Source organism: Homarus americanus, unplaced genomic scaffold (assembly GCF_018991925.1).
Source record: "Homarus americanus isolate GMGI-L3 unplaced genomic scaffold, GMGI_Hamer_2.0 scaffold7626, whole genome shotgun sequence".
Classification (NCBI taxonomy): Eukaryota; Metazoa; Arthropoda; class Malacostraca; order Decapoda; family Nephropidae; genus Homarus; species Homarus americanus.
In genome coordinates this window covers 13,202,723-13,216,427 of record NW_024718273.1, presented here as the reverse complement: position 1 = coordinate 13,216,427, position 13,705 = coordinate 13,202,723, and the positions used below count along the sequence as shown (strand labels likewise).

General features: G+C 37.3%; 1 protein-coding gene across 1 annotated transcript in view; it reads left to right on the top strand.

The window, feature by feature from the left end:
- LOC121859417 (influenza virus NS1A-binding protein homolog) overlaps positions 1-8,284 on the top strand; it is a 61,565-nt gene extending 53,281 nt beyond the window's left edge. The window contains exons 11-13 of the mRNA XM_042356210.1: positions 536-709; positions 3,701-3,871; positions 3,976-8,284. Coding sequence (XP_042212144.1) covers positions 536-709; positions 3,701-3,871; positions 3,976-4,262 — 632 coding nt within the window. The 3' untranslated portion in view covers positions 4,263-8,284. The remainder of the gene's footprint in view (positions 1-535; positions 710-3,700; positions 3,872-3,975) is intronic.
- Positions 8,285-13,705: the final 5,421 nt, after the last annotated feature.

Below are 13,705 nucleotides of genomic sequence, written 5' to 3'. Positions count from 1 at the left end.
GACACAATACCTACGTTGTAGTAAAAATAACTTCTTAATTTTATGATGGTATGCACACACAATTAATAATTAAGAGAAATATCAATAATATTAGGTTTTTTAACACTTACATTAGTAGAAAAGATGGCTGGTCACACGGGGATGGGGGGTTGGTTCCGAGGCAGAGGGCAGATTATTGGCCCTCACCTGTATCACTTGTATCAATTGTATCACTATCCACCACAGAGGCTTGCAGGGCCTCTTTGTCAAACCCTGAAAGTCCATATCAGTCCATATCCTCACTATCACTGACTTTGGCCAGCTGTGGTGGGTGGCGGGTGAAGAACTCAGTAATGTTTTGATGACTGGGTGAACTTGTGCGCAGCCTGCCCGTGCCGCTCTCCACGTAAAAGAGTACATGCACCAAGTAAAGTGAGCATTCCGTGTCTGGCAGGGTACCGCGTAAACGTGGAAACGCGTAAAAAAAAAACCCGCATAAAGCGGGGTAATACTGTATTTTTCACTTATATATTATTTATAATTTTTCTTTTCTTAGGTCGGTACCAGGCTGGGGTGGCTGCACTCAATGGGAAGGTTTATGCTATAGGAGGTTGTGATTCCTGGAACTGCCTTAACTCTGTAGAGGTTTATGATCCAGAAACTGATATTTGGAGATTTGCAGCCCCTATGACCACTCCAAGGCGAGGGTGTGGAGCCGAAATATTCAAAGGTTAGTGTACATGAAGGACTTGTGTCTATTTATTGCAATATTTTGCTTATTACGGAGTATTACCGGGTAGTACTGTATAATAAAATTTTATAAAACTCATCCAAATGCGATTTATGTATGAGAATTTAGCTATGTAAGTAACATTTGTTTAGGGATATCTGTATTACAATTGTTCCAGACAATGAGCATCTCAAGTATGTGGCTAATTGTTCCTTATCAGGGGTGGATCCAAGATTTTATGAGAGAGAGTGGGGGGGGGGTGTCAGATTTTGGGTGAACGAAAGTAAGAACATAAGAATGGAGGAAACTACAGCAGGCCTATTGGTCCATAATAGGCAGCCCCGTTTACACCCAACCCGTCACTCATATATCTGTCCAATCTATTCTTGAAGCTTCCCAGCATGTTTGAGTTAATGATGAAGTTTGAAGTTCAGTAACTTGTACCATTCATCCACTGCTCTATTTCCAAACTAGTGTTTACCTATCTCATGCCTAAATCGAAATTTGCTATGAGTTCGCTCGTGGTTTGATAGTATACTTGCCTTTGTTGTATCACCTTTGTTTAACCCTGACTTCCATTTATACACCTCGGTCATATCCCTCTCACTCTACATCTCTCGAGGGAGTGCAAATTTAGATGCTTTAATCTGTCTCTATAGCACAGTTTGTCATTAACATCACACAGTTGTGGGCGGAGCTTCTGGGCGACCACATGGTAGTGGTACGGAGGACAAACAAAGCGCTGTTACCCTCGATAATAAATTCAAATAACCACTGCCATAATTATTATCTTACTCATTAAAAGATGTATAACAAAATAATTCAAAATATAACAGCTGTCAGCATATGAAGTATATATTTCTATTGAGATGGTTGTCCTCTGTTCCTCAATTGCTGCTCACGCTGTTATGTTGTCTTGAATCAAGTTATAATAACATCGACGAATGACGAACTGTGTTATACTGAAGGTTCCTCGTGCTCGAGATTTAGACTTGTCATTCTCCTCTGAATGCTTTCTAGGGATTTGATGTCTATTCTGTAGTACCTGTACAGTGACCAAAACAAAACTGCATAATCTAACTGAGGTCTCACATGTGCAAGATATAGTTTTATGATAACCTCACTAATCTTGTAACCAACACTCCTTAAATGAACCCAAGTACTTTGTTAGCCTTGTTTTGAGCAAATACACATTGTTGTCTTGGTTTAAGACTCTTACTTATCATTACCCCTTAATCTTTCTCAGTCAGATTTCTCTATAACAACATTGTTCATCTGATATCTGGTTTCTCTATTAACATCTCATAGACTAAGTACTATACTGTACCTTACATTTTTCCACTTTAAATTTCATCTTTTTTCAGACTACGCAAAAAAAATTGTTCAGATCTTTCTGTAGTTGTGTGGAGTCCTTGTAAGAATTGATTACACACCCTACATACAAAATGGAAGCCCCTTGAGATTGAGGATGGCCGGCCCATGGGCCTCCTAGGTTTGAATTTGTTAAAGTGTAGAAGCTGTCGCCAACACAACAACCACACCCTAAGTTAACGAGCTGCATGTCCCAGTGTCAAGGAATAGTCCGAGAAGACTGGACAACTCGCCAACTGCACTGGCTAACCATTACCCCGGAATACGATCCGTAAATTGATTAACATCCAGGTTCCCAATTACTGCTGGGTAGACAGAGGCAAATGGCGTAAAGAAACTTGCCCATAGTTTCACCCTGCCCGAGGATCGAACTTGGGTCCGCTCGCTTGCGAGGCGAGGATGCTGACCATTACACCACAGGTCGCCGTATATTAGTGTTGTCAGCAAATGTAATATCTCCGTTAGCCGGAATCCCTCTTATCCCGAACTCTCTGATAGCTGGAATTAAAATTTGCTCATAATTTTTCCAGAAAATTCTGGATTTGGGAACGATTTTTCGTGGTTGAAAATCAAGTGCACTTACTGGAAATTTCCAAGAAAAATTCTGGAAACTGTCTCCAATTTTTTTCCGGGTGTGGGAACAAATTCCGAGGATAAAAATCATATACATTTTCTGGAAATTAAAAAAAAAAAATTCCAGAAACAGAGTAATCAAACGTAGTTTGTCGTCATACTGCCATGACAGGGATCATCTGGATCTTTTATCACATTTCCACCACAACTTGGTTTTGTGAGTGGCATACCTGGTATTAGTATACCTGTATGTGAACTTACTGTGGCAGCTTTTTTTTAACTACATTTATTACTGTCAATAATTTCTATGGCAGTAGGAGTAAATAATATTTACGGTTACAATCTCTTAATGACCTAACACTAGGTATACACAGTTCTTCTTTTATCTCAACAACATGACAGTCTTACTGAGTCGGCCAGCCAGGCCCAGCCACCAGTTGTCACCAATTGTCTTGCCAATGACATCATAATTTTCACACACATGAATTGTCAAAGGAACCGGCTTTCTGCACCTCAGTGACATGGTGAGGGAGGGCTCCGGGGAGGGGTGGGGGGGGGTGGGGGGTCCTTGGGTCACCAAGTGATGGTCAAAGTCAACTTCAGGTGACTATCAGATCAGAAAGGGTCTGTAGTGGGAAAATTAAAAATTAAAATATTTTAAAAAGGCCATGTTTCTGTCACTAATTATGCATTAATTATGAGAAGAAACTCACAATGGCATACAAAATGTTTATTTCAAACAGTTTTGGTGACAACTGTTGCCCTTCTCAGTGGAGTTACAGACAAAGACTGGTACATTCATTACTACATAAGCTCCTTATATACAATGCACACGACTGCTGGTGCATTTTGTATACACAAAGTAGTAATGACTTTTGTACATTGCACCATCTGCATTTAAGATACCACAATTTATTCATTACCAACCTTTATGGTATGAAAGAAAAACCACCTGTTTTTAATATAATGACTTCATTCATCAAAAATTTGCAGTTGTAGTTTATATACAATAATGTTTATGGAATGTATTCATTGTTATAATTTCAGGCAAACTATATGTAATGGGCGGTTCAGATGGAACACACAGTCTATGCACAACAGAGATCTATGATCCTGAGATGAACAGCTGGATGCCTGGTCCCTCTATGACTACTTGTAGAGCCAATGTTGGTGTAGCTGTTGTGCATGGAAATCTGTATGCTGTTGGAGGATTTTCAGGTGGGTAAAGTGGTGAATTAATTTCTATTTTGCTCTGTATATATTTGAAAACTGTACTGAAAGTTTTTTTTTCTTTTACAATATCATGATTGTTCTGTCCACAGGTAAGAACTTCCTGAACAGTATTGAGTACCTAGATCCTGCAACTGATGAGTGGACCAATTTTACCCCAAAGCCAGAGGTTGTCAAGAATGGCAGTGATAATTACACTAAGAAAAATGGCTACAGAAATAAAGACAGTAGCCAGAACATAGAGAGTGATGATGCAAATAGTAGTGACCAAGAAGATGCTAATGAAAAGGAAGGTCTAGCTAATGGTCACTACATGGCAGAGAATGGCTGTAATGGTCTCCCTAATGGGGGATATCCAATTACTGCTAATGGACACTAAACTTAAAATATTGTTACCCCATGGTTATGAGAATATGGGGGTCTTCCCTCAGGTTAAAGAACATACTTTTAAGCTGTTTATTGGTCTCTTCTGAAAAGAAACCCATTTCTTTATACTCTGCTGTCCGCTCACTTGATGGGCAACACCTAGGTGTTTGTCTTGTAGGTAAACAGCACCATACTGTGTGGCCTAATAGTTCTGCTTAAGAAAATGTCAGCATTTTTGCAGTTTACTGTTTTTTGAGGCTCTTTCTTCAAGTTGCATTTTCAGCAAAACCTCCCCCTCTGGAAGTAGGTGCCTTCTTTCCTCTAACTGAGGTCATACGTAGCCAGCTATGATAAGGTACAGTATGTCACCAAGAGACTGACAACTTCAGAATGTTAGACCTGAGTTCTGATATTTATTCTCTGCTTCACTTGTTGGTTGAGTCAAGCTATTTGTCTATGACTGTGGAAAATGTACTTTGTTTTACTAAAATATTAATACTAAAGTTTTACTTTATTTTTATTTGATTTTATGGCTGTGGAGAAATCGTTGTTAATTATAATGGAGTTAGCTGTCATGATCTAAGATCTTATCTTGTACCACTCATTTGTATTAATGAGGATTTTTTATAGATATTTGAAAAGTAATTTTTACATTATGTTTCCAATATGGTTCAAGGGATCAATTTTACTGTAAGCCATTTGCTTATAATTTTAGCTAGGGCAAAACACTGTACCCAAGGTTTAAATATATGAAAAAGTGCCAAAATAGATTCATGGGTGACTCATGCATCTCTGGATTCATGGCAACACTAACACTTGATTTTCAAAGTCTAAAATAAGCAATAGCATCATGGTTTAAATTAATTTAGTCTTAACAAGTTTAGAGGAATGTACAGATTGAATTTAAATATGCAATTGTACAGGGGATTTGGCTGTAATAGTTTTATGATAAGTCTCTTAAATGAATTGACGATAGCACAAGCAGTGTTGTAAACATTCTTAGCATTTTTCTAAGGAATACAGTAATTTTGATGTATTCTTATCTCAAAAAATGAAAATTTCAATTATCATATTACAAACATTACAGAAAAACAGGTGTTCTGAGGGATGCTGATGCCTTCATTATATCCAGTTTAAAATTCATGGTACAAACATTGACTTTGTCAACTGAAGTTTAAAATTCAGATGTGTCACATATGGAACTTTCTGCTTTTCCCCCCCCCACCAACAGCCAGTAATATGTCAAAATACTCTTTAGAAGGGCAAATTATTTCCTGTACAAACCTAGCAGGAGGCATCATATCAAGATAGGCATGAGGAATACAGAAAAAGAGGCTGAGCCATATCACATTATAGTTCCAGAAAACATTTACTATATTTGCTTGTCAGATCCTTCTCCGTCCAGTTATTCCTGCTATACTTTTTACAGGTGTGTCTTAAATATCTTCTTGCTATTTCCAAAGTGTGAGTTGCTCATTGATGAAATTTTAGCACATACGTACTGTAAGTTTTGGCGATTTACAGTGTAGGTGAAATTTTTTTTTATGGCATTACATGTATTTAATTATATATATATATATATATATATATATATATATATATATATATATATATATATATATATATATATATATATATATATATATATATATATATATATATATATATATATATATATATACACAGTATGTAAGACCACATATAAACATAAATATTGTGTTACATATAATTCTTCGTTATATCAAAGTGTCATATAAAGCATGATATAGGTAGATTTTATTAACAATTAACAGTTTTAAAATTCTTTGTATTGTTTTTTGTATAAATTTTTATATAAGTTGACTACTTTATCGATAAGCATGAACTTTTGAAATCAAATCTTATTTTTATGGCATTAACAGTATATAAGTGTCAATAGAATGAACTTTATATATGTTTTATCATAATTATTTCACTGTTATATTTGACGTTGAATTTCAGTGCATAAAATTAAGAAAGCAATATGCACTGCAAGTACAGTACTTTGACAGTCATCTGAGTTTATAAGGATATTAATGCTAAGATACATTTTTTATGTAGAACAATGAAGTTTTAGCTTGGTCAGACACAAACAAATTTACTATATATAGAAGTTTTTAAGTTAAGTTCCATATTGTATCATCTAGATGCCTTTAATTGTATCTTATTCATTAGTGGTTCACAGACAAGGATAAAGCAGTTAAAAACAGTTAGTCACTGGCTGTGTACCACCTCATGAAACAGTAAGGCAGAGTACACTTCATCTTAGATCATTGCATTTATTATTTATTTATTTTTATTTTTTAAACAAGAATGTATTAATCATTAATTATAAATTGTCACTATTGTAAGTGATCCTCATATCACATCGCATATGTCCAAAAAGCACTTTTTATTGTAGACAGTACAGTACTCTGTTTTATCACTCTTTTATAGTACTGCTACCACCTCTTGTTATATGGTCAAGTTTTCACTGTCATTTATAGCTGCATGTCATCATGAGCAAATGTGAATCATATGTTTGAGAAAGGTGACATAAGACAATGTACTGCATACTGGATTATATTGAACCTGGACCTTAATGCTTTAATCTACACATTTGCTCAACATGTCATCTTTTACCTGTGTGTATAAACTGATATCTGCATTCGGAATGGTTAAAGGGACCTGTTGCTAAAACTAAATGTTTATAAACCTCTTGTGTAAAGTATATGTCATCTTTTTTTGTGCTACGGTTTACAATCTTTGATGGGGTTACACGAGATGCAATTTTCAAGATAATGGGTATCTGGGATACCTATCTCTTATCTACATAATATAACTGAGTCAGTCAACCAACCATATCATACCAGTCGGCAAAATGGATGAGTGTACAAGTGTTATTTGCTGAAGGATAATTATGCAGCATATTGGGAAAATTACTTACTTAGTGGTACATTCATTATTATTATTTGTTTAAAAAAAATAACATTAAGAAAAGTGCATACACTATGTCCAGTATATATAAATCTCTAAGAAATCATTCATTTAGCAACATTACCCTCAAACAATTATTTACAGCAATGGTAGTTAGTACATGTACAGTAATAGTGGATACAGAAATTTTTATTTAAAATAGATAAAACTGACTCTGTTTTGTAATTATGAAAATGGGGAGAAATTACATTGGAATTATTAATTTTTTTAATATTGTAGGTGATGATCATGCATCCATTAAGAGATTATTCACTCCTATACTTCTACTATTGCTCACACCTTTAATGAATATCATATATATTATTTTTAAAGCACCAGACAAGCACGCATATGAGCACTGTGGTTGCAATATCATCCTTTTTGTAATGTGCAGTGAAGCACTGCATCAGTCATCTACTGTACTAAGGAATATAAATATGGATCACTTCACTTTTCAATTTGATATTTCCTGTCTTTATGACTAGGACTGACATATACCTCACTTTTTATATTAAAAAACCTCATGGCAAAAAGTGTTGAAATAAAGATATTTAATATGCCATGATTTCTGCATTCTTATAAGATGGTATTTGTGAGATTAGCAATTGCTGTGATAGAATGGGTAAAACTTTTTCTCAAAACAAATGCTGAAATTGATACTGGATAATATATGGTTATTTAATACTTTCTCATTACTCAATTTGTGCTGGGTAATTGTTCCAAGCAAGAGTATGGAATATGTATCAATTTATTTTTTCAACCATATCACAGGATGTTGTACCTGTGATCCATTGTTTTTATTCAGTAAAATGTGAACAAATGTTTAGTAGTATGCCTGTGTTGTAGTCAGGCATATAAATGTTGGCAATTGCATAAAGACAAGCCACCATTTAAAATTTGGGATATGCTGGTCACCCAAAACAATATATTTTGTACTACAGTATATTAAACCACGTCTTAAGTACTTGGTCAAATCTGAAGGTTTACTCTTCTTGTATTGATTATATGATATCAACCACATTGTACATTATACTGAAACAATATCATACATATAACAATGGAGACTGTATTTCATTTTCCTTATCTATGCAAAGATTATCAATAGTTTCGTTTTCCAACAAATTGAAGCAAAAAATTCCATTATATTGTTGAGGTGAACAAAATACTGCACTATCATTAAACTTTTAAAATTTTACACCAAAATTAGCATTAAAAAAAAGTGTTTCATGTGTCCTGTGTCCTATTAACCTGCTAATGCTATCCACATCTCAATAGGGTTTAGTTGCCTTTCACTGATCATGGAAGAAAAGCATTCCAAGCAATTTAGTGGCAGTCTGCCTCCAGTCATCCCCCAGATCTTTGCTTCATCCCCCTGTTATGCTGGTTAATTCCCCCAGTTAACCAGGTTGGTACACATGTAATATAATTGGGCTTTTGGTAACGAAACCCAATTGAAGTTTCTTGTTTTATTATAAAAGTATTATGTTTATAATTCCTAAGTGTATATCAACCGTAAGTTCCACTATTTATGAGTGAATGAGAAAGAACGGCGTTTATGTAATATAAACGTGGATCAACGTCCGTTCGATATTAGTTGATGTGAGTGACTGACTAAGAGCGTCGCCCCTGGTGCGAGCTTACTAAGATGCTGACATATGAGCTTCTCCCTCTTGGGAAAGCTACCATTCACGTGTTCAACTCATGTCTTACTCATAGGTAGTGGAAAGTTATATAGAGGGTGAAATCTGAATATAACTCAGATGTAAGAACCCATTTATATAATACTTCTGTTGATGAAACAGGGGCCATTACACCCCTACACCTTATACCAGCAAAACAAAGGTAGATGCAAGGGTTTTGTTTTTCATCTTTCTGTATGTACAGTGTCTCAAAAAAGTATCTGTCCACACTGTGAAACATTGTAACACCAAGGATGATAGATATTAGGACATGCATTTACTTTGGTATATATTTTAACATAAGTAATGCAATGTGTATTTATTTTGGCACAACTAATATGATGTTCAGTTACCAAATACAGTATAGTCTGGATTTACGTGGTTTTTGTTTATGCGGTGCCTTGCCAGAAAGAAATTTTTTAATTACGCGGTAAATTTGGTCATTTGGTCATTTACGCGGCGAGCAGCTAGAGAGGACCAGATGCGCCGCGCCATTTTTTATTCACGCGGTCCATTTTTGACCATTTTTGACCATACGCAGGAAGCGGCCCTGGGAGGGGTGCGCAGTATGTCGCTGTTGCGTTATGGCTGACGTCATATGACATATGGGACTGTGATTGGGCCACTTATCCTTACCTCCCTCCACCGCTAGCTGTGATTGGTCTAATGTTATATGACGTGGCCTGGCACAGGAGAGAAGCTACTGACCTAGCCGCGCCAGTCTCATTGTTCTCAGTCACCGCGTATACTGTTCTCTCTTGTGCCTGCTAATCTGTTCAACAATGGCTTCCGCTGGACCCCCATCACCCCAGAAAAACCTTGCATTACCTGGACCAAGCCGCCCCAATCCCAAGAAGACACGACGCGCCCTAAGTTACGAAGTGAAGTACAAAATCGTGCAAGAGTTGGAGAAAGGAACGAGACAAGTTGATTTGGCGTGCCAGCATGGCGTGAACGAATCTACGATCCGGATGATCAAGAAGGATGCCGCCAAGATTAAAGAACACATGAGCATCACAAAGTCTGCAGGTGCTTCAATGGTGAAGTATTGTCAGAATAAGGTGCTGCTCAAGACTGAGAACTTACTGGTGAGCTACTTAATTCGTCAGGCAAGACCTGACATGGCTGTGGACACGCGGGCAGTGCAGGACTACGCTCGTGAACTGTACTCATCAGTGGCGTGCAAGATGGGAATTGCAGAGCCCAAACCCTTCACTGCTTCCTCTGGGTGGCTGCAAGGGTTTAAGAAATGGAACAAGATTACCAACATTGACATTGTTGGTGAAGGAGCCAGTGTTGACCGTGATGCTGCCATGGATTTTCCTCCATTCTTACGAGAAGTTATGGAGGAAGGACAGTATGCCGACGACCAGGTGTTCAACATGGATGAATCCGGTCTGTTTTGGAAAAAATTACCTTCCAAGACCTTCGTTGTCAAGTCTGCCAGCAAGTGTCGAAGCCGGAAGTTGCAGAAGGAGCGCATCACCGTTCTGTTTACCACCAATGCCTCCGGTACCTGTAAGCTCAAGTTGTCGGTGATCCACACGGCCCGCAAGCCGCACGCCTACAAGAATATGGACATGACCAAGCTAACTGTCCACTGGCTAACCTCACATAAGGCGCGGATGTTCACTGGTCTGTCCCTCTCCTGGTTTGACAACTGTTTCGTTCCCGACTTGAAGAAATTCTGCACGCAAAATAATGTGCCATTCAACATTTTGTTGCTGCTTGACAACGCACCAGGACACTCGCCCCTACTGTTGGATCATTACCCCAACGTAAAAGTGGTCTTCCTTCCTCCCAACACTATGTCGTTAATCCAGCCCATGGACCAGGAGTTGATATGCAAAGTGAAGGCTGTATTCTCCGCAAAGAAGTTTAAGCTCCTGAACGACTGCACCAACACCAAGGATGAGTTACGTAACCTTCAGAGTGGCACAGATAGAGAGAGCGACGACGAGGATCCAGAACATGAAGTGCGAGTTGAACAGTTTTGGAAAATGTTTAATGTAAAGAAAGTTGTTGATTTCTTGGTGGAGGCATGGGGGCAGCTGTCTGTGGCAACGATTCGTCACGCGTGGCGGCATGTGTTGCAAGGTATGCCAGGTTGAAGGCACAGGCAACCTGTGGCTGGTGAGGTTCAGTCTGTTGCAGTGGCAGTGGACCTTGCAAGAGAAGCTGCACAGAGTGTTACAGCTGCAGGCTTCTCCGAGACCACCAACGACGACATCATGGAGGTAATCAGGGATCCTGAGGTGACTGCCGACGAGATGTTGGAAGACGATGACGTCAGTGAGGAGGCAGGTGGTGCGGCAGCAAGAGAACAGAAGTTAACTCATGGTGATGTAAAGGATGCCATCGGGTTTGCCGAGAAACTCAAGCTCACCCTTTCCAAAGACCCTGTCAATCACCGGTATGAAGTTTTCAATAACCTTCTAGACCAAAGTATGGAGCAGTACATCAAGATGTATCACGACCACATCAACACTAGCCGTCAGCGTAGCATCACCGACTTCTTCGTCCGCAACCCACCACAGCCAGCCCAAGTCAGTGATAGTGACAGTGATGGTGACTTTGAGGGGTTTGTCAGGGAGGCCCTGACATCTGTGGTGGATAGTGATAGTGATTCACCTGAGGGCCACTAATCTGCCCTCTGCCTCGGAACCAGCCCCCATCCTCGTATGCCGACCCATCTCTTCTACTAACGTAAATGTTAAACCTTGATATTTCTTTTACCTGGTACATTATATTATTTTCTTATTGATATTTCTCTTCTAAATTATGTGTGTGTGCATAACATCATAAAATTAAGATACTATTTTTACTACAAAGTACGTATTGTATCGGAAAAAGTGGAGTTTGGGGGTCGGCCCAGTCTCTATTTCAATTAATCCCATATGTTCTGTTATTTCGTTTACACGTTTCTCGTTTTACGCGGACCTCCTCGGGTTCAATTGACCGCGTAAATGCAGACCCATCCTGGCAGATACTTTTTTGAGATACATTGTACTGTACTTACAATATACTGTATACAATATATCATTTAATTTGTTATCTTTTAAAGACTTTTTCTCCTTTCTATATTGTGCACAAACAGCAGCTAGGTTTTTCAAAGTCACAGTTTAAAGGTTAACTTCCCTAGGTACAATCTATCTTTACCAAGAATCATTTTAATCACAGATAAAAAACAAAGGATAGTGTAAGTATGACAAATGTCAAATATTACTGTACAGTATTCTGATCTTATGAGGGGCAACCTAAAAAAAATAAAAAAATAATAACAAAATATAATTTAATTGCCCATAGCAATATCCAATGTTAATATACAGTAAGGTCACAGCTTTACTCCAAGAAGTGTAATATGACTTCAACCCTTTTAAACTCTTTGTGCATTTCGTAAGTGTTCATATGGATGATTCATGTAAGTAATTTTCCTGAGAGTACTGTAACATTGTAACATGTTCGAGAATGACGATGCATAGAATCAAGTGTACCAAGATAATAAACAATGATTTGAGTGTTAATTTTATGGTTGAATTAATTATTGATATAAACAGTGGTAAATTTAGTTTGTTGTTGGTTGAATCAAATACTGTATTACAGTAAATAAATTACTAGGAGTGGTTACCTATAATATATCCGGGTATTACAGTAAACTCCATAGTAAAATTATTTCCACACAAATCTTGGTAACTTTTGAAAGGTGTGAAGCTGATGGAATTGTTAAAGCTGTGAAGGAAGAGTTTACCTTATGAAGCTAGATGTAAATAATATTGGAACTATTGGAACAGATAAATGCTAGTGCTGTGGTTGGCATTAATAATAGTGTTTTCAAGAAATTGAAAGTTGATGCACCTTATTTAATATTGATAAACACGGATTTGCCATTCTCTACAGTTAGCAGTGTCCCAGTCTCATTAAAAATCCAAGAAACTTAGAATTTCACATTACTGAAACTTCTAAGTGGGTTTCACTTTCACCAATGCTCCAACTTTCCTACAAAATTTTATAACAGACTATAAATTATGGCAGAAATCCATTAAAGATTCCTAATAATTTTCAAACTAGGTGGCTTTCATAGAACCAGTGGTGGGCAGAATTTTGGATCAATAATTAGAGTTGAGGACATTATGAAATTGTTAAGGTAAATGAAAAAAAATTGCACAATAGAAGTTTTTTATGGAATGTACAGCGATGAAACTGGCTTAATAGTCTTGCACCCAATTTCAGTTAAGATTCATGCAGTGAACAAGCTATTGGATTCAATTACAGCTGCTCAAACGAAACTTTTTTAATGATTTGCTTCTTCTCATCAGATATCAGTTGCCTTAAAATTAACACTGCTAACCTCGAGAGTACATTCCCTTGTATCCAACATAGAGGTGTACCTAGATCCCAAATCATATTTCTGAGTATGGACTTGGAAAAAATAAATAAATAAAATAAATAAAAAAAATGCCAGTAAAATCTCAGATTAAGAGAAGACACTAAGGTTAAGATGCCAAAGATTTCTGATCCAGCAGCTAAATCCATTAAAACAAACTGCCAGAAAATGAGTATAGTACTTACACTGCATCCCATCTGTCACTAGTAAATACTCTGATACTCTGAACCAGATTAAAGATTCAATAATTAGCCTGTATATGGGAGAAAAATAAAGTGTAAGTAGAAAAACCGAATTTAAATTCACGAAAACAAACCTGATAGATTCGACTCGTATGAATAATTACAATACAATTCTGGGATAAAGTTTTAAAGCATCTGGATGCTTCTGGCTCTAACCCTTTAAATAACTAGAAGAATT